The sequence below is a fragment of the Colius striatus genome, chromosome 6 (genome assembly GCF_028858725.1).
Source record: "Colius striatus isolate bColStr4 chromosome 6, bColStr4.1.hap1, whole genome shotgun sequence".
In the NCBI taxonomy this organism is placed as follows: Eukaryota; Metazoa; Chordata; class Aves; order Coliiformes; family Coliidae; genus Colius; species Colius striatus.
The window spans coordinates 43,964,808-43,983,421 of record NC_084764.1 but is presented as its reverse complement, the minus strand read 5'-3'; the positions used below and the strand labels follow the sequence as shown (position 1 = coordinate 43,983,421).

The following is an 18,614-nucleotide window of genomic DNA, read 5'->3' as shown; positions in this document are numbered from 1 at the left end:
TTGGATCTTAATGCCTTGGAAGATCACAGAGTTGTGATTGTGGAAGAACCTCAGGTCTGGTGGGTTTGTTGGACTTGAAACAACCAAACTTTTGTAAGCAATAGTCCCTACATTTGGTTCCTGCACCTTGAGCTGTGATCTAGTCTTCCTCTGAGGATGAAACATACTTCCACAATCTCATAATGCTTTGAATTAGCCTCAGTCCTTTCAGATCTGGAGGCAGCTTGATACTCTATAAAGCTCCAAGACACAGATTTCCTGGGGACAGGGCTGTTCTAGTATAGAATGTTTCCTCCTGCAGTTGTATGTAAGCATGAGAGATTCATTCCCACTGCATTGTTTCTTAGTGCTACTTTAAGAATTAGAACTTAAGGGTCACTGGTGCTATTCAGTTCCTTCCCTGTCTGGAAGGTAAAGCTTTAGGAAGTGTTTGCTGTCTGTGATCATTCAGGACTCATGCCCTTAGGTGGCTTTCTAAATTAAGGATTCTAAGCTTGTATTTACTAGCTACTGTAAAGCTACTTGACCAGTAACTGAGGCAACTCAAAGCTATCTATCCTTTGCTAGACAATCATACAGTACTTCAGAGTCTAGCAGAAGAGCAGACCATTGAAGGGATGAGAAGAGGTGAAGAGATCTGTTGTCCCTGGAAGTCAAAAATCACTCTGTGGCAGTACTTCTAGGCTGTAGGTTTTGTAAAGCCAGGAGCATTTCAGCAGAATCCAAAAGCATCTTGCCCAGGGTAGGCTTTTAAAGGGCTCACAGCCTGAGGGATGGAGCAGGTGACTGAAGTGCTGCAGAAGACAAACCAGCTGAAAATGGGGAAGTTTCCTTTGGTCATCAAAGTGATGACAGAATATAAGCATTCCATTAAAGTGTTGCAAGCAATCTTTCAAAGGGATCACTAACTTTATGGTCTTCAGAGCAAGAAGGGGAAAGTTGAATGGAGAACTGGAGAGAGAAAGGTGATGAGGCTGGTTTCCTTACCCATCCATCTAACCCCATCTCCCCTTTGCAGCTCCCATTGGCCAGGCCATTCATCGCCTGCTGCTGATCCAGGCCTTCCGTCCAGATCGTTTGTTGGCAATGGCACATACCTTTGTCTCAACGAATCTTGGAGAGTCTTTCATGTCCATTATGGAGCAGCCTTTAGATCTGACACACATTGTAGATACAGAGGTAACCTCCTTGTTTCTGAAAGGCTGAAGTCCTGAGGTAACTTGTAGTGCCACCTTGCACGAGTTCCACAGTGAGTAAAGCCACCCGCTGGAACGCTTCTTCCACTTGTCCTTCTCCCCGTGGTGTGAGGGAGGAGTGGAGTGGGTTTGTGTTTGTTAATGTAAAACTAAGAGCAGCACAATGTCTTGAGCTGGCTAGAGGGAAGACTGAGCTTTCTGCACTCTCTTATCTGTGTAGTGACTGATTCCTTCAAACTTCTTGGCCAACAGGTGAAACCAAATACTCCTGTGCTGATGTGTTCAGTGCCTGGTTATGATGCCAGTGGCCATGTGGAAGACCTTGCAGCTGAGCAGAACACACAGATTACTTCTATTGCTATTGGTAAGAACCTAGCTGAAGATACCTCATTTCATTATCTAGGCATCAGTGGAATTGTGTGAGCCTTAGCAATCCTTCTGTCTTCTAGGTTCTGCTGAAGGGTTTAACCAAGCAGATAAAGCAATAAACACAGCAGTGAAATCTGGAAGGTAAGTTCCCTCTCCTTTTCTAGCCAGAGTACTGCATAATAGAGAGAGAAATGGGGGGAAGCAATCCATTGAGTAAAAATAACATGGGACTGTCTTCTTAACTGCAATTGGAAATAACTTAAGCACAGCTGTGCACAACTGGTAGTTGGTTTAAGCTGTATCTGCAAAACAGGAAAGTTTTACAGTACACAGTAGGGGATTTAATGTACAAGACAAGCTTAAAGGACAGAAAACCTGTAGCATTGATGCCCTAATCTGTTGTGCTCTGTGGTGATGATAGCCAGGATCCACCAGCTGTACATTAAAAGCACTTGTTGTGTTTCAAAACCTCACAGATGGGTCATGCTGAAGAACGTTCACCTGGCTCCTGGCTGGCTCATGCAGCTGGAAAAGAAGCTGCATTCCCTGCAACCCCACGCTTGCTTCAGGCTCTTCCTTACCATGGAGATCAATCCAAAGGTAACGTTCATTTGAAACTGGATTCTCTGGTAGAGTAACCAGCTTGCAGAGCCAAGTGTGCTCCCCATGGAAGGTTTTCTCATGATTCCCTTTCTGCAGGAAAGAAAAGGGAGAATACCTGCCTGCCAGGGTAGTTGAGAGCCTTGGTTTCTGATAATTGTAGCTGAAAACTTCATGGGTTGTTGAGTCTCCTTCTCTGGAGACGTTCCAAACCCAGCTGGATGAGTTCCTGTGTGCCCTACTCTGGGTGGTCCTGCTCTGCCAGGGGGGTTGCACTGGATGAGCTTTCCAGGTCCCTGCCAGCCCTTAAGATTCTGTGATTCCTTTTGCTGCTTCCTCTGCCCTCCAAAAGAAAGTCAGGACTTTACTGTGGGTGCTCACAGGGTCTTGAAGCTAACACAACCTGTGCTGTTAGATTTCATTTAGTGAAGGCCAGAGGAGCAGGGTTCAGGCTGATGGATCTTTTTCAGGTGCCAGTGAATTTGTTACGTGCCGGACGAATCTTCGTGTTCGAACCTCCTCCTGGTGTGAAGGCAAACATGCTGAGGACTTTCAGTAGCATTCCAGTTTCTAGAATGTGCAAGGTAAGAATGGTGGGGTTTTTTTCTCCTGGGAGTAAAGTTGCTGGTAGAATTTGAGTTCTGGTAGCAGTGTAGCATTAGACCTGATCTTTTCCAGCCTTTGACTTGCTTCGGTTCATTTAACTGAGCCTTGTCAGTGTCAGGTTAGTGGTTGGACTTGATCTTTAAGATCTTTTCCAACCAAACAATTCCATGCTTCTGACAGCTGTATTTTTGGTTTCTCCTCTCCACTTTCTAGTCTCCAAATGAACGTGCTCGGTTATATTTCCTGCTTGCCTGGTTCCATGCCATTATCCAAGAGCGCTTGCGCTACGCTCCCTTGGGCTGGTCCAAGAAGTATGAGTTTGGAGAATCTGACCTGAGATCTGCCTGTGACACAGTAGACACATGGTTGGATGATACAGCAAAGGCAAGTAGTATTGTCTGCTTAGAGAGGTCTTCAGTAGAACAGTCTGTCCTGGAAACATTGAGCAAGCTGAAATGAGTAGCCACCGATAACCTGATGGCAGTTTAACTTAGTTCTTCACTTTGCTTTACATCAGAGGAGGTGTGAAATGGATTGTTTCCTGGTAATTACATTGCATTTTACTTCCAGGGTCGCCAAAACATTTCACCTGACAAAATCCCCTGGTCTGCACTGAAGACACTGATGGCACAGTCCATCTACGGAGGCCGCATCGACAACGAATTCGATCAACGTCTCTTAAACACTTTCTTGGAGCGTTTGTTCACCACTTTGAGTTTTGACAGTGAATTCAAACTAGCTTGCAAAGTCGATGGACACAAAGACATTCAGATGCCAGATGGAATCAGGTATTGTTTTTTCCTTATGCTGGTTTGTCTGATGCTAAGGATTCCCCTGGCCATTCTAACAGAGGAAGCTTTCTAATGGACGTTAAAACTCTGACTTGCAGGCGTGAGGAGTTTGTCCAGTGGGTTGAGATGCTGCCAGATACACAAACACCATCGTGGCTGGGACTGCCAAATAATGCAGAGAAAGTTCTTCTCACCACACAAGGTAAAAACCACAGTTTTAGCCATGTCTTGTGTAGGTTACCAGGCCACTGTGTTAACTAAAACCCAGAAGAGAAAGATCCTGCTGATCCTGCTAGCTTCCCCTCCTCCCTCAACATAGTTGGTTTAGCTTCTGCAAGGTAAGCCACTCAAGTGGTCCTGTCAAGCTTCTGAACTGAACAAAAATGAAGTTCCAGATGTCAAGCTCCAGTCTTGATTCTGGAATGCTCTGTTGTCAGCTCTGGAGCCAGCTGTAGCTGGGCACTTCTGAGTCTTAGGTCTAAACCAGGGCAAAAGTCAAAAGTTCTTGCGTGTAGTAGGATGTTTTCATCTTGATGCCACTGCTTCTCTGACTACACAGCATGTCTTCTGTTGTAGGCATAGATATGATCAGTAAAATGCTGAAAATGCAGATGCTGGAGGATGAGGATGATCTAGCTTATGCAGAAACTGAGAAGAAGACAAGAACTGATTCTACATCAGATGGTCGCCCAGCCTGGATGAGAACGCTGCATACCACAGCCTCCAACTGGCTTCACCTCATCCCACAAACTCTAAACCACCTGAAGAGGACTGTGGAAAACATTAAGGTAAGAACTAAGTTTTGCAAGTACTGAGTAAACTGTTGTGAGGGGCCTATGGAACCTGTTTCAGGGCTGATTCTTACTGCCATAGCTGTGTAACACCTTTAGAAGTTGGTTTGTGTCTTCTGGGGATTATTTGAAGTAGTACAGTGGCAAACTGTCAAAGGGTATCACTTCTGCGAGGGGGACAGCTCCCACGTACTTCAGCTGACTGGGAACAGAAGTTGCAAGGGCTGGAGGAACCTTTTGAGGTCTGGACAGTAGTACCTTGAGCTCTGACTAACTCAGGAATGAGCTCCCCCGTTGAGTATGCCCGTGAGTGCCTCACTGCTCTGAACACTTGCTCTGGGATAGTAAATGACATTTTGTTGCCGATGAAAATCCAGAGCTGACTGGAAGGAGCTGCAGAAGGCATTCTGCATTGATTATTCAACTAAGGCTTCTACTTCCCTGCCTTTCCAAGGGAGAGGAGATTGTTGGCTATCAAACAAGTCTCTGCAGTCCCTTTCTGCACCCCAGACTGCATCTCCACGTTTAACGCCCGCAGCCATAGCATCACTCAGGCTGTCTAGGATCTCAGAGTTGCTGTTTTCCAGCAAGGACTTGAACCTACAACTTCTTTTCCATGTTTTTTGACAATCAGGATCCTTTGTTCCGCTTCTTTGAGAGAGAGGTGAAGATGGGAGCCAAGCTGCTGCAGGACGTGCGCCAGGACCTGGCCGACGTCGTTCAGGTGTGCGAAGGGAAAAAGAAACAAACCAACTACTTGCGGACGCTTATCAACGAGCTGGTGAAAGGTATGAGCTCAAAGCAGCATCTCCCAGTGCTCTCTCTGCCTCCTTCACTCTGACTTAAAGGCTCTTAGCTGAAAAAAGAACATTGCAGGGAAATAGAATCATTGAATGCTGGGGGTTGGAAGGGACCTTTAGAGCTCATCCAGTCCAACCCCCCTGCCAAAGCAGCTCCCACCTACATCAGGTCACACAGGAACGTGTCCAGGTGGGTCTTGAAGACCTCCAAGGAAGGAGCCTCCACACCCTCCCTGGGGGGCCAGGGCTCCCTCACCCTCACAGTCAATTAGTTTTCCTTGTGTTTAAATGGAACTGTTTGTGTTCCAGCATCTTCCCATCACCCCTTGTCCTGTTGCTAGATACAACAGAAAGAAGGGATGTCCCAACCTCCTGACACCCATCAGTGAGATATTTGCAACTATTAATGAGATCCTCCCTCAGTCTACTCTTCTCCAGACTAAACAGCCCCAGGTCCCACAGCCTTTCCTCATAAGGAAGATGCTCCAGTCCCCTGATCATCTTGGTGGCCCTGCACTGGCCTCTCTCCAGCAGTTCCCTGTCCCTCTGGAGCTGGGGAGCCCAGAACTGGACACAGGACTCCAGATGAGGCCTCAGCAGGGCAGAGCAGAGGGGGAGCAGAACCTAAATAGGGATTGACTTTACCATTTGACACAAGCAGTGCTTTTGGGTCGAGCATCAGGTTCCAGTTGGTTTGGGATTTCAAGCTGAGGCTTTTTTGTACACTTTGTATCAGCAGCTTAATTTCTAAGCTGAAGTCTTACTAAACTCTTTCAATTGTGATGGAACAGAGTTATTTATACCACAAAGTGGGTAACACTGCTCCTATCTAATCTCCTAGAAAGTAATCAAGGTCTCTAAACTTATGTGATACGTACATGTGACATTGTCACAGGCATCCTGCTTCTTGTAACACGGGAACTCTGCTGTCTGCTTTGAACAAAAGCATTTCCTGAGACACACAGACTTGATCTCCTCTGTTTTGTCCAACAAACTCAAATCTCACCAGCAGCTGAGTTCTGCAGTGTCTAGCTGTGTGTAACTGAGTGGTGTTTTAAATACAGACTAGACTTGGAGGCCAAGTTATAAACTTGGACAGTGCTTTCACTTACCAAGGAGCCCTTTAAGACAGAGGCCGATACCCTGGTCCAAGGCTTTTGGGAGAGAGAGAGAGGAGTGTGAAGCTAGTGTGTAATTCCAAGTTGTCTGCAAGCAAAACTGATGTCTGCTCCCATTTTCCCCAGGCATTCTGCCTCGCAGCTGGTCTCACTACACCGTGCCAGCTGGGATGACGGTTATTCAGTGGGTGTCTGACTTCAGCGAGCGCATTAAACAGCTGCAGAACATCTCCCAGGCAGCTGCTTCTGGTGGAGCAAAAGAACTAAAGGTATCTTGTGTTGCCCTCTACATGTTATTTGATGGAGATGCTTAATTACTTCATGGAGTCTTAACATGGCCTGGTTTTTTCCCTCCCTCCCCTACTAGAACATCCACGTGTGCCTCGGTGGCCTGTTTGTGCCAGAGGCATATATTACTGCTACAAGACAATATGTTGCCCAAGCAAACAGTTGGTCCCTTGAAGAACTGTGTCTTGAGGTCAACGTTACAACTACACAGAATGCAGTGCTGGATGCTTGCAGCTTTGGAGTCACAGGTAAGCTCAGCAGAAAGAAGAGGTCCCTGCTGTGTAATACTGGTATGAAATGGGCTGTATCAAATGAAAGATGGCATGTAATGGCAGAAGTTAATACACACCTGCTGAAGCTGTTTCAAGATTTGATGTTAGTTAGTGGGGAAGAACTTCTGATAAGCCTCAAGCCTTAGGTCATTAAATACTTAAGTGGTATTGGATAGTGTGTCGGTGACAAGCTCTTCCTTTTGCAGCAGGAAGTTTAGTGGGCTAGCCCCTATCATAGAGGAGGAGGCAATATCTACCTGGATGGATGAAAGCTCTTTAGAACTCTAAAATGTCTTTAAATTGCCAGGCCTGAAGCTCCAGGGAGCCACCTGCAGCAACAACAAGCTGTCTCTCTCCAATGCCATCTCCACGGTCCTGCCCATCACACAGCTGCGCTGGATCAAGCAGACTAATGCTGATAAAAAAGCTAATGTTGTGAGTATTGGTAACAGTTATGCTTAAAACAACTCTCAGGAGATAGACCCTGAATGTTTTGGTTCCCCAGAGCTTTTCTGGAGACTTTTTATGAGGCACCACTGGTCACATCTGTACTTTGTAACGTGCTCGGTGTCAGTTGGGACCTGAATCCCAAACGGACCTGGTGTGGACCAGATGGGTTGTAGCTGGATAACTGCAGTTGGACTGGATCATCTCTAAAGGTCCCTTCCAACCTCTGTGATAAGAGGGAGGAGAGGCATCCAAAAGTACTGATGCTGTTCAGAACAAGGCTTGACTTGGTGCCTGTAGAGCACCATCATGCTTCAGGGGAATTTCCCAGCCCTGGTGCTTTTCTCATGTTTTGAGTTGGCTGAGACTAAATTCCCATCTCCAAAGTCCCATAGAGCATTAAAGAACCCTCTTACACCCTTCAGCTACCTTACCTAACTCCTCTTCCCTCTGTGTGCTTTTCCCCAGGTTACTTTACCAGTTTATCTGAACTTCACTCGTGCTGATCTGATCTTCACAGTCGACTTTGAAATAGCTACGAAGGAAGATCCTCGCAGCTTCTACGAGCGTGGTGTTGCAGTTCTCTGCACAGAGTGAAAGCCTTGGCTGGGCTGCTGAGGCTGGAGCAACTGGCAGTGTTCCATGTAGTATTCACCTGTAGTTGTGTAACCTGGTTAGGTTAGGTTGCCAGAGGGACTTGTGGTAAGTTGAGCAGAAGGAAAGGGGCAGTGCACAGGGAGGCTGATCAGCTGGGTTTCTTTGAGGGGAAGTGGGCTGAGATCTGTAGCTGGCTGGTGGTAGATGTGGTGTTTGATGGGTCATGTTACATGAAATAAAATCTTTAGCAAGACTGCACTGTGGTGATCTTTTTGGTCTGGATAAGCTGTACCTATGGTCTTTCCTGAGCAATAACAAGTAATAAGCCAGCGTTGGAGCATGTTGACCATCATGCAGCTCATTCAGCAGGTAGGTCAGGTAACCTGCAGGAACAAGAGCCTTGGAATGGAAGTCTCCAGTGCAGTAAGACACAGAGCCTGCCATTATCTCCTGTGCCATCTGATGCACTGCCTGAGTTAGCTGCAAGGAGTTGGCTCTTGCCTGAAGTAACCTGCCTCTGCACAGCTGCTGAGATGCCATTCAGAAGCTCAGATGTCCTAAACAAGACTTTCTTGTCCTATTGACCACAGGCCTTTCTCTTTCTTAAGCTGCTTTTAGGGTGAAATAAGCCTCCAGTTTCATGTCTTGTTAAGCCCAGGAGGATATTGCTAAATGCTTGAACAAGGGGTAACTATTATTTTGGAGACTCCCTTGTGACCAACTGTTTCCAGCTTAGGAGAGTTGAGGGTTCCTGATAAAGGGCCTTGGTGTCCTGTTAATAGTTTGGGTGTTTGCTTGCTTTCTCTGAGCCTGAATTCATTGGTTAAGCATTTCTGCCCTCCAGACCATCCTGTCAGCTTTCCTCCCTAACAGTGTTTAAAGGTGCATTTCAGCAATACCAGAGAGTAGCTTTTCAGTCTTAAAGCAGAAAACTCAACATCTTCCTTCCTTCCTTCCCCTGCTTTCTCCTCTGGAAGCAGTGACTCTCTGAACCTGCACCACTCCTAATATGTTTTTTCTATAAGTGGTTCTACAGCACAGGCCTGAGCTAGGAAGAAAAGTTCTCTGAGCCTGCCTCATACTTGTTTGAGCTGATGCCTACTCGGTACTAAAGCAGAGAACTGCTGCCTGCCCTCTCCATGCTGTTTGCTATGTAGTTAATCTCTGCAGGTTGAACTGTCCTGGCTGGTTTTATTACCTTCTAAACACTTCATCCCAGACCAGCACATGTGTAATCTTTGTCTGCTGCTTGTAGACTCCTGTCCCAGTGGGAAGAACAGAGATGGGAACTACATGTGTCATCCAAGAGCTGTTTTAACCACAACATTCTGGGTTTAGTTCCTCTGGTTTACTTTCCTTTCTCTCAGCAGACACTAGTGTCTGGAATTCATACCTACCTCCAGGCTCATTTCAAGTACACTGTAAGGTGAGGAAGGAGACTGCTCCTGCTAGCAGCCTGCTCTGGAGACCAGTTGCAGGGGGAAGCATTAGCTTAAGTATGTCCAAGTTAGTTCCAGCTGTTAGCAGCTCAGCTGAACACACACCCCTCTCTGTGCACAGCTCAGGATTCAGGCTCTGCTTCCAGCTTCCATCAAAATCTTCAGTTCAACCAGTTCCACCTCTGGGCAAGTAGTAATGAGGAGATCAAGAGAGTCTCCAACATGCTTGAAGAGCATTCCAAACCATTCAGCTCTTCCTATGTTAACTTCTGCATGAGGCCTGACTTAACAGAAGAGGAGTTCTCAGTTCAGGAGTTCATGCACAGACAGATTCTCACCCTAAGCAGCCATGGCATGCCTGAGGAGTCTGTACTGCTGTGTGCCTTAATCAGCTCATTTCTCTCCTGCCTCTTCCTCCAACAACATGGTTGAAGACCATTCAGCAGACAACTATGAGCTGAAAGTGTGGACTTCCCAGGCAGGGGGCTAAAGGCCTTGGCTGCATCACAGTGTCACCTTTTGGAAGCTTTTCACGAGTCTGCTCTAGAGAGATCAGTGGCCTAGCTGCAGTACACACAGAGCTATAGCTGCAAGGGGCTTCTTGCAATGGACTTCAGCATTCACTGCAGCTTGCTTTGGTGCTGGGGCAAGTCAGAAGGGAAGCACAGCAGCTTGTGACTTAGGGTGAAGCCCTCTGAATCTTCCTGTTCTAACCAGTTTGTTTCTAAGCTGATCAAAAATCCATCTCCAGATTGAGGAGAGGAAGCAAAGTTGCTTTAATAAAATCAATGTGCAGAATTCATGCTGCAGGGATATCTTGTACTAACATGTTTCAAACTCTCATCATACTTTTGTACCATATAGTAACTCTGCCACATAAATGGACTGGCCAGACTCTACAGGTGATAAATTGCCATACAGGACAGGGAGAGCAGAGAGAGTTTTCTGCCAACTGGCTTCTTACCTGTGGGTTCTTCAGCTCAGGGAGAAGAGTGCTTTCATCTACTGTGGTCACACTCTAATAGCAACTGTATACCTGAAACACTGCTCAAAAGGGGCAGAAACAGATGTTAGCAGCACATCAACTTCTCCCTGTCTGAAGGGGAAAAACAAGCAGCAGCTAGATTGTAGATTGCCTTTAGGTGCAGTCAGTTCAACCTGTTGCTTGTAAGCAAACGTGTCAGGTCACTCACCATGCTACTGCCCTCCTCTCATACAGCCAAACACAGGGAGCAGATGTGGGGTAAGCTGTAGCAGTTGAAAACTCACTGCAAACATGCAATCATTCTTCCTTCCCTCCTCTACAAACCCCTGTAATACTTTTGGGAAGCTGCCCTGAGGCTGAGCAGGTACCAGGTAGAGGAGTTAGGCACTGGAGTGGCACCCAGGCACGGAGCTGCTCTGCCTCTGTGGGCATCCCTCAGCTGGGTTCCACTTAAATTGGTTCCTTGATCCCATCTCAAGGCTTACAGCTGCATTTCTAACAGGCTTGAGCTAGTTTGTTTAAAGCTTGTTCAGTTGAGGTACCATCTGCAGCAGAAACAGGTCTGTGCTGGGTTCATTCCTCAGAGCAGTTTGTCCCCTGGCTCACTCACAGCTCACATTAAGTTGGTCTGAATTTCTTCCTCAGTCTTTCACTGGCACCCTCAGGAATGGGAATCCCACGTTTTCTTTCAGTGAGGGGCTGTTTGACCCTTGTGCCCTTACAGTCAGCTGCTGGTTTGGGTTGTAGAGCGCTGTCAGCTGGGCTCACAGCATCTGCTGAGGCTACAGGGTTAACTCTCAGCAGTAAGGAATGGTCAGGTGCCAGCCATGGGCAGGTAAATGCTTCTGTGGCTCCTGGCAGGTCAGAAGATTGCAGCAGGCTTCTTGGCAGGTCCTCTTGGCTCTGAAGTTCCAGGGGTGCTGCACAGTCAGTGACTGTCTGAACTTCCCTGACTTCTCCTTCTGGGCAGAGCCAGTCTGGAGGTTTGTGGGGAGATTCTCCATCTTCTGAGGTGGCAGCATCCTCCAGAGCCATTCCTTTGGGAGCCCTGGGCACCCATGGTGCAACTTTTGTACTGTTTAAAGAAGTCAAGCTGGAGTCAGAGGGAATGGAAGCATCTTCTGAGTCACCATCGTAAGGATCTGGAAACTAAGGTGAAGGTGGTGTCTCGTTTGTCCATTATAAAATACAAGAGGCAGCACACAAAGGGCTTCAAAACCACTTTCAACCCAAGTCACAGATGGTTTTCTGTTTATCCACACATTCCCAGCTATAGTGGCTGGATGTTACACAGAGTGTGGCTGCTGCCATGAGACAGCCAAACTTACCTGCAGCCCCCTGCAGTCTCTTCCCTTCTTGAGTCCTGCAGCAAGTGAGCCAGGCACAACCTGTTGAGGAGAAGATACCAGAGGTTTGTACAGCACCTTGCTGTGGGTCATTGGTCAAAGTTAAACCAGGGTAGGCAAAAATGCTGAAAGGCAGTAAAAAGTGTGTCTAACTTTTAAAGGCCTGGTAAAATTAGCCTAAAATAGAGAGACTGAAGTGAGCTGTGGTCTAACTGCACTCAAAACATTGCTATCAAGAGAAGCAGCAGTGGTTGTCTACCTTACAGCCAGAAGAGTACACCCAATTAGCATTTAACTGATGCAATAGAGATAAAACATATCATCATATATAGAATACCAATTATATCCATTCATGTATTATAATATCTATAATATATCACATCATTTAGGTCTCTTTTTGTTGCTTTCCATGATCTGAAGTTCTTCCTTACTAGTTGGATGACAAACATGCTGTCCCTGGGAGAGGCAAACCCCAGGCAAACTCAGTCATCTCAGCATCGCTGCTCTAACACTGAGGTTTCACTCTTATTTTTCCCCACCATGTGCCCAGACATGGTCTTTGGCCACACTTGAACAAGGAACATCCTTCATGAGTTTATGCTTGAGAACCATATCATTCCAAACTGGTGTTGAGAGCCTGGGTCTGTATAAAAGCCACCCAAACCAAAAGCACAAAGCCAGGTGGGAGCCTCCCTTTTAAAAGCAAACCAGAGGCACAAAGTAGTCACACAAAGGGAAAATGTTTCCTGCAAGGAAAGTGCTGGTTGACCAGAGCTGCCAGACCTGGCTCTGCCTCCTTCCAAGGGCTGAGCACAGCTGGTGAAAGCAGAGCTGGGTGAATCTGAACTCACAACGGGAGCCTGAAGGCTTCAGTGGAGCAGCTGAAGTCCAAGCCCATTTGGAACTCCGCCCTCCTGTGCTAGTTCAAGGACACAGAGAGCCCCATAAAACCAGCAGGTAGAGCTCAGCAACAAAGAAAAGCAGATTGTGCTTCTCCAACGAGCTCAGAAATCCCCCAGCCCTGGCACCTGCCTCAGGGCGAGAGGCTGGCTCTTTGCTTGGGCTGGCACCTTTGGCAGCCCCTCTTCCACCCAGCCCCGCCAGAGTCCAGTCAGACAGCCTTGCTTTTTCTCCCAGAAGGAGCTGATGAACACATCCAGCTTTCCCCTGTGCTTTCTGGAAGGCAAAGCAGAGGCAGACTGCTGGCAGACAGCTTCTCTAAGCCACACAGCTCAGTGGCCAGCAGAGACTGACAGCCAGCATCAGCCCTGGAAACTTACCCAGACATCAGGTAGTTCCCCACACCAGAATCAGATTCTTTTTCCCCTCAACATTAAACACACTGGTTTGACAGAACATTGAGTTTCCAGTGTTCAGCAGCAACTGCCACAGCACCAGAGCTGCTCTCTCCATGTGATCTGAAGCCAGCAGTCAGAGGTTGAGGCTCTCCACCTAAAGCTGCAGAGATACCTGGGCTGGAGCTGCTGAAAGTTCACCACCAGGAACAACCCTGTTCAGCTTTAAGCACTTCTGAGCAGAGAGGTGTTCACACCCCCTTTCTCCACCTAGAACACTGCCACTTTCCTGCCTCAGCCCCCCCAAACCTGTTTTGCTAAAACCAGTAACAGTTGTAATGTTCTGATGGACAGAAAACCGTTCCCTTGGGAGCTGCTGGGCATTTCCCCCCCTTTTACAGCCACAAAACCAACAACCACAGCAGCCATGCCTTAGCCCCTCCCTGCTGGGGCTGAGAAGAGCTGGACACCCATCAGGGAATCTCATCAGCAGCTGAATGCTGCAGAGCTGCTGCTTACCTCGCTGCTGGATTCAGCCTCAGACTCGGTGCTCGACTCTAGCATGCACTTCTGCTGCAGAGGAGGGAGGGAAAGAGATGCTACTCAAAGCACAAGTTACCTCACCTTCAGCCTGAAGTCCTGCTACAAACTGTGGATGCTGTGTTCCTCCAAAGCTTTCCCATCTGAAGCCAACCTGTCCTTCCAAATACCCCACATTTGTGGTGCAGGTTGGGTTGTGCGAGAGTAAGGGAAAACATGGAAGTCTTCCCCCCACCTCCCTCCCAAAACCCCCATACAGTGGGGATACTACAGACACCTTACAAACAGCCCTCTCATTCCACAGGTGGTAGCACAGATGTGGAAGAAGTTCCTCCCTCCCTTTTTGCCTCTTTGCAGGTGACACCATTTAAACTCATCTGCCCTTGACACACCCTTTTCCAGCACAGGCTAATGACAAAGCCACCACCACAGGGAGAGAAAGAGCAATTAGAAAGGCAGTTACCATGTATCTATGTGCCAGTCTTTCTATGCAGTCTGTGCTTTTCACAGAGCCCTTCATTGCCTGAGCATCTACCAACACACACAGAGGGTACAAAAGCATTTAGAGAGTCTTCTCACAGAGGGGTTTCCCAGATGCTCCTTCACAAAGCCTGGCTTACATTCTTAATTAAAAGGCAACTTCTGTTTAAAAATAAGCAAGCAGAAGCCACTGTCTTCTACCAAAGCAACACCACTCCTTCATCCTCCATGCAGCAGGAGAGTTACCTTTATACAGCACTTTACACTTGCTTCCTCTTCTAAAGGCACTACCTTAACCCTCAAAGAGGTGTTTGGACTCCAGACATCAAAGCAGCCCAGTGAGGGACAAAGTTGTGCTGCAAGTCAGCCCTTTGCCCCAGCCCCCCACCCTGGAACCGGGTCCCTGTGTGCCCCCCACACCCCAGCCAGGGCTCTGTCCCCCTGCTCCCTTCCCCTGTACCCTCCAGGGGCTGCCCAGCCCTGCGCCTCCTCCTGCGCTGCTGCCTCCTCTCAGCCGAAGCCATCCTGCCCCCACCAACCTGCCCCCTCCTCCAGCTTTATAGGCTGGGGCTCAGCTGCCCCAGCTCCACCCCCATCCCTCTCACACATGCCCTGCTCAGCTCCCTCACCCTGGAGTGAGGCAGGGAAACCAAGTCCCTTTGTGCCACTGCTGGAAGCTCCAGACCTCTCCATCCAGTGTGCTCACCGCAGCCAGCTGTGTGGGGGTCTCCAGCAGAAACCAAGCAGCACAGCAGCTTGAGTCCTCTATTCTCTACATTGCTCTAAGGTGTATAAATGTATAAAGCACAGGTACACAGAGGCATGCACAAGCACTCACAGCTGAGTCTGCACAGCCAGGTGGCCAGAGCCCATTGCTCCCCGTCCACTCTCACCCACTGAGTTCCTGTAGCCCCATTTCATGCACTTGTGACCTTCAGGCTGACAGGAGAGAGCCACCACTCATGGGGAAACACACCTTTGCCCTCCAGAGGCAGATGGGATGTCCAGGGGCCCGTCCTTCTGCCATTTGCTGCCCCAGGCACTGTCCTGTGTGGTGGGTGGACAGCTGTGGTTGCACACATGATGCTTTCTAAGCCTCTCTCTTAACCACTTACACTCCATCACAGGTGCCTGGGAGCACTTGGACACCATCACGCTCAACTTGCCATCAGCTGCTGAGAAGACAAACAGTAGTTTTGCTATTTTAAATACCAGGAAGAGTGCTGCTTCAGATTTACCAGAGAACCATGGATCACATCCATATTTCACAAAGGAGCACACCTGATGTGACCCTTTAAAAGCCACATCTCCATTCCTTCTGCTTTTCATAGGGAAATGAACTCTCTCTTTTTACTGTTCCAAATCAAACCCCTATTTTGCCCATTCCTTCCCTCCTGACTGGCTCCCTCCCATCCTCCTGTGCAATGCACAACAACCTGTTGGCTTACACTCATTTTCAAATGAACATAAAAGCCTCAGTGAAACAAGCATGTCACTCCAGAGCCAGCAATAAGGTACCACTCCAAAAAGGCAGCAGGACAAGTCAGGGAGAGCAGCAGCACCAGGAGCAGCTCCCAAACTCCACAAGCCTCCCACCCCTCTTCTGCCTCCAACTAAGGGAGGCTCTGTTGCACTTACCTCTTTTCTTCCTGGACACCTTTTCCCTCTCCTCTACCCAGGCCAGGACAACCTGATGGTCAGTCCCACTCTTTGGATCTTCCAGTGACCTTCAAACCAAAACAGAGCAGCCAAAATCCTGATTCAACACTCCCACTAGCTCTCAGCACTTTGTTAGTGCCCATAGTGCCAGCTGAGCTGAATGAGCTCAAGTGATCATCATCCTTAACCCAAGCACATGGCTTGGAGTCATTTCTCCCACAAAAGCCTGCCCCAGATTAGCTACTGATGCCTTACAGGCAACAGCTGTTGAGCAACAAGGCCTTGCATGTGGGACCCAAGAGAAGGGGTGATGTTGTGAGTGTAAGGTTGAGGCCAGGCCAAGGGGTCTGGGCAGGGGTCAGGCAGCAGATGTGCAGCCAGACAACAGATTTCCAAGGAGCAGAAGCTGCCTGAGGCTGCAAGTCCATCAGGGAAGGGCTGTGCCTGGCTTCCTGCCTGCAGAGCAGCCAGCATTGCCATCCTGGGAGCAGACTCAGCTGCCAGCTGATGCTCACCTTGAATTTCAACTGATAACCTTGAATCCTTCCCATCAGTCAAGGGAAAGGATGAGCATTCAAGATGCAGATTGCATCTGTGAGCTATGAAGAGGGAACAGCCAACCATGTCTGACTCACGGACATATCTTGTTCCAGCCAAATGCAAAGGGTATGGGATGAACTGGGGCTTTTGGCTCTCCACACACAGCTCTGCAGGCATCTGGGTGCTCCAGCTGGGGGCTGAAACCAAAGCAGCTGAGCAAATAACAGCTTTTCTGCATGAGGACACGAAAGAGTGTGTGAGCTGACACAGAGGTGACTGAGCAATGACTGCAGAACCCTGGATGAAATGCACAGTGTGTGTTTGCCCTTGCTGCCACTGCCAAACCAGCATCCAGGCAGAGGCACACCAGTGGGCATGCAGGTGCCACAGAGCTCAGTCCTTGTTAGCAAGACAGAGAGAGATCTTGAACCTGCTGCTTTTGCTTGTAAATGGATTTTGTGGGCATTCATCCCCACTGTGCTCTATCTTTCCCACGGCAGAGCAGGAATCTCATGCACGTTCAACAAGTGCCTCCTGAGTCTGTGCCAGGCCTCTGTTATCTGGACATGGATGTTCTCCTTGTCAAACACAATGATAAGGACAATAAACGTGTTTTGCAACACTCCAGCTGCAAAGTCACTGGAGGGTGTTTACAACCCACCTTACCAGCCCTCCCTTGCTTTCCCACAGAAGCTGATCCTGAGAAGAATAACCTACACGAGCTCCTGATCTCTGAAAGCCAAGATGAAGCAGGATCAGCCTTTTTCCTTAAGCCACAGCCCTTCCATCAGGACAGATTTCCACCCTGTCTGAAGAGCCCACGTGACTCTCTCCAGGGGTTTTTACTCTTGGAGCAGTGTCACTGGTGTCCTGGTGCCTCGGTGGCTGTAGGTGCTCATCTGCTCCCACTGCTGATGCTCCCACAGCTGCCAGTGAAGACAAGACAGGTCATTCACAGGCTGCCTCTACTCAGCATCAGAAGGAGCAGAGATTTTTCTGTTATCTCTGGCAGAGGGCTTGATAGAAGCACCCACCTGTCTTACACAGAATCTCAAGGGCTGGAAGGGACCTTTACAGCTCATCCAGCCCAACCCCTGCCAAAGCAGCTCCACCTAGATCAGGTCACACAGGAACGTGTCCAGGTGGGTTTTGAAGACCTCCAGAGCAGGAGCCTCCACACCCTCCATGGGCAGCCTGTGCCAGGGCTCCCTCACTGAAACACTGAAACAGTTTTTACTTATGTTTAAATTGAACTGTTCCAGTTTCATCCCATCACCCCTTGTCCTGTCACCAGATACAATAAAGTGCTGCCCCAACCTCCTGACACCCGCCAGTGAGATATTTGTAACTATTAATGAGATCCCCCCTCAGTCTCCTCCAGACTAAACAGCCCCACGTCCCACAGCCTTTCCTCATAAGGAAGATGTTCCAGTCCCCTGATCATCTTGGTGTCCCTGCACTGGCCTCTCTCCAGCAGTTCCCTGTCCCTCTGGAGCTGGGGAGCCCAGAACCGGACACAGGACTCCAGATGAGGCCTCAGCAGGGCAGAGGGGGAGGAGAACCTCCCTTGAGCTGCTGCCCACACTCTTGTTGATGCCCCCAGGCTCCCATTGGCTCCCAACGTTTATTATCACCCAGCACTCCCAGGTGTCTCTCCCGGAGCTGCTCTCCACCAAGTCAACACCCAGCCTGTGTTGGTGCAGAGGGTTGTTCCTCGCTGGGTGCAGGACTCTGCCCTTGTTGAATGTTCTGATAAACTTCAGTGACTCCTGTGTCAGCACTGTAAGCTCTGAACCAGGGGGCAAAGAGAGAACCTACCACCAACCCTGCAATCACCTCTTCAGAGAGCTTGGCTTCCCTGTCCTGCAGCTCAAAGCAAGGTGAAACACTTCAGTGTCAGCACCTAACCCTCTGCTGAATGGGTTGGGCATTTCTGCTGGGGAGGAATCATCTGAACAGTCCTTCCCCACTGCCTCACTCATCCCAGGGTCGAACAGCCCTGAAAAACAAAGTGTAGTTCTTAGGGCACACAGCCTCTCCCAGCTCCACTGTGGTGCCCTGCAACACATTTATCTACTGCTGAAACAGTACAGAGGGTGGGAAAGGAAGACTGAGAACTGCTGCACTCCTCTGACAAGAGGGGAGCTCTGCACTCTGGGCCAAAGCAAACCTGGCTGTCCTGTGTCCTCTGGGTGAGACTCAGGGTCTGACTGCTCTGGCTACTGCAGGAAAGGACTCAAAGCACCCACATGTTCTCACACAACAGCTGCAACCTGCAAATTTCACCCCAAATATTCTCAACACAGGTAAAAGTCCAAGCCCTTCTTCAAATTCCAGGGCTGCCAGCACTGCAGTCCTGTTACTAAGATCCATGGGCTCCACACCAACCCCACACCCATCTGTGCACCAAAACAGCTCCACACTGACCCAGGCTGAGCTGTGCACCTCCTCTGGC

At 48.8% G+C, this 18,614-nt stretch overlaps 1 protein-coding gene across 1 annotated transcript in view; it reads left to right on the top strand.

Annotated features, from left to right (window-relative positions):
- The window catches only part of DYNC1H1 (dynein cytoplasmic 1 heavy chain 1), a 45,487-nt gene extending 37,359 nt beyond the window's left edge, over positions 1 to 8,128 (top strand). The window contains exons 65-78 of the mRNA XM_061998557.1: positions 1,019 to 1,179; positions 1,449 to 1,560; positions 1,646 to 1,706; positions 2,042 to 2,165; positions 2,636 to 2,749; positions 2,985 to 3,155; positions 3,342 to 3,559; positions 3,661 to 3,764; positions 4,139 to 4,350; positions 4,988 to 5,141; positions 6,398 to 6,540; positions 6,639 to 6,807; positions 7,139 to 7,266; positions 7,747 to 8,128. Coding sequence (XP_061854541.1) covers positions 1,019 to 1,179; positions 1,449 to 1,560; positions 1,646 to 1,706; positions 2,042 to 2,165; positions 2,636 to 2,749; positions 2,985 to 3,155; positions 3,342 to 3,559; positions 3,661 to 3,764; positions 4,139 to 4,350; positions 4,988 to 5,141; positions 6,398 to 6,540; positions 6,639 to 6,807; positions 7,139 to 7,266; positions 7,747 to 7,875 — 2,000 coding nt within the window. The 3' untranslated portion in view covers positions 7,876 to 8,128. The remainder of the gene's footprint in view (positions 1 to 1,018; positions 1,180 to 1,448; positions 1,561 to 1,645; positions 1,707 to 2,041; positions 2,166 to 2,635; positions 2,750 to 2,984; positions 3,156 to 3,341; positions 3,560 to 3,660; positions 3,765 to 4,138; positions 4,351 to 4,987; positions 5,142 to 6,397; positions 6,541 to 6,638; positions 6,808 to 7,138; positions 7,267 to 7,746) is intronic.
- Positions 8,129 to 18,614: the final 10,486 nt, after the last annotated feature.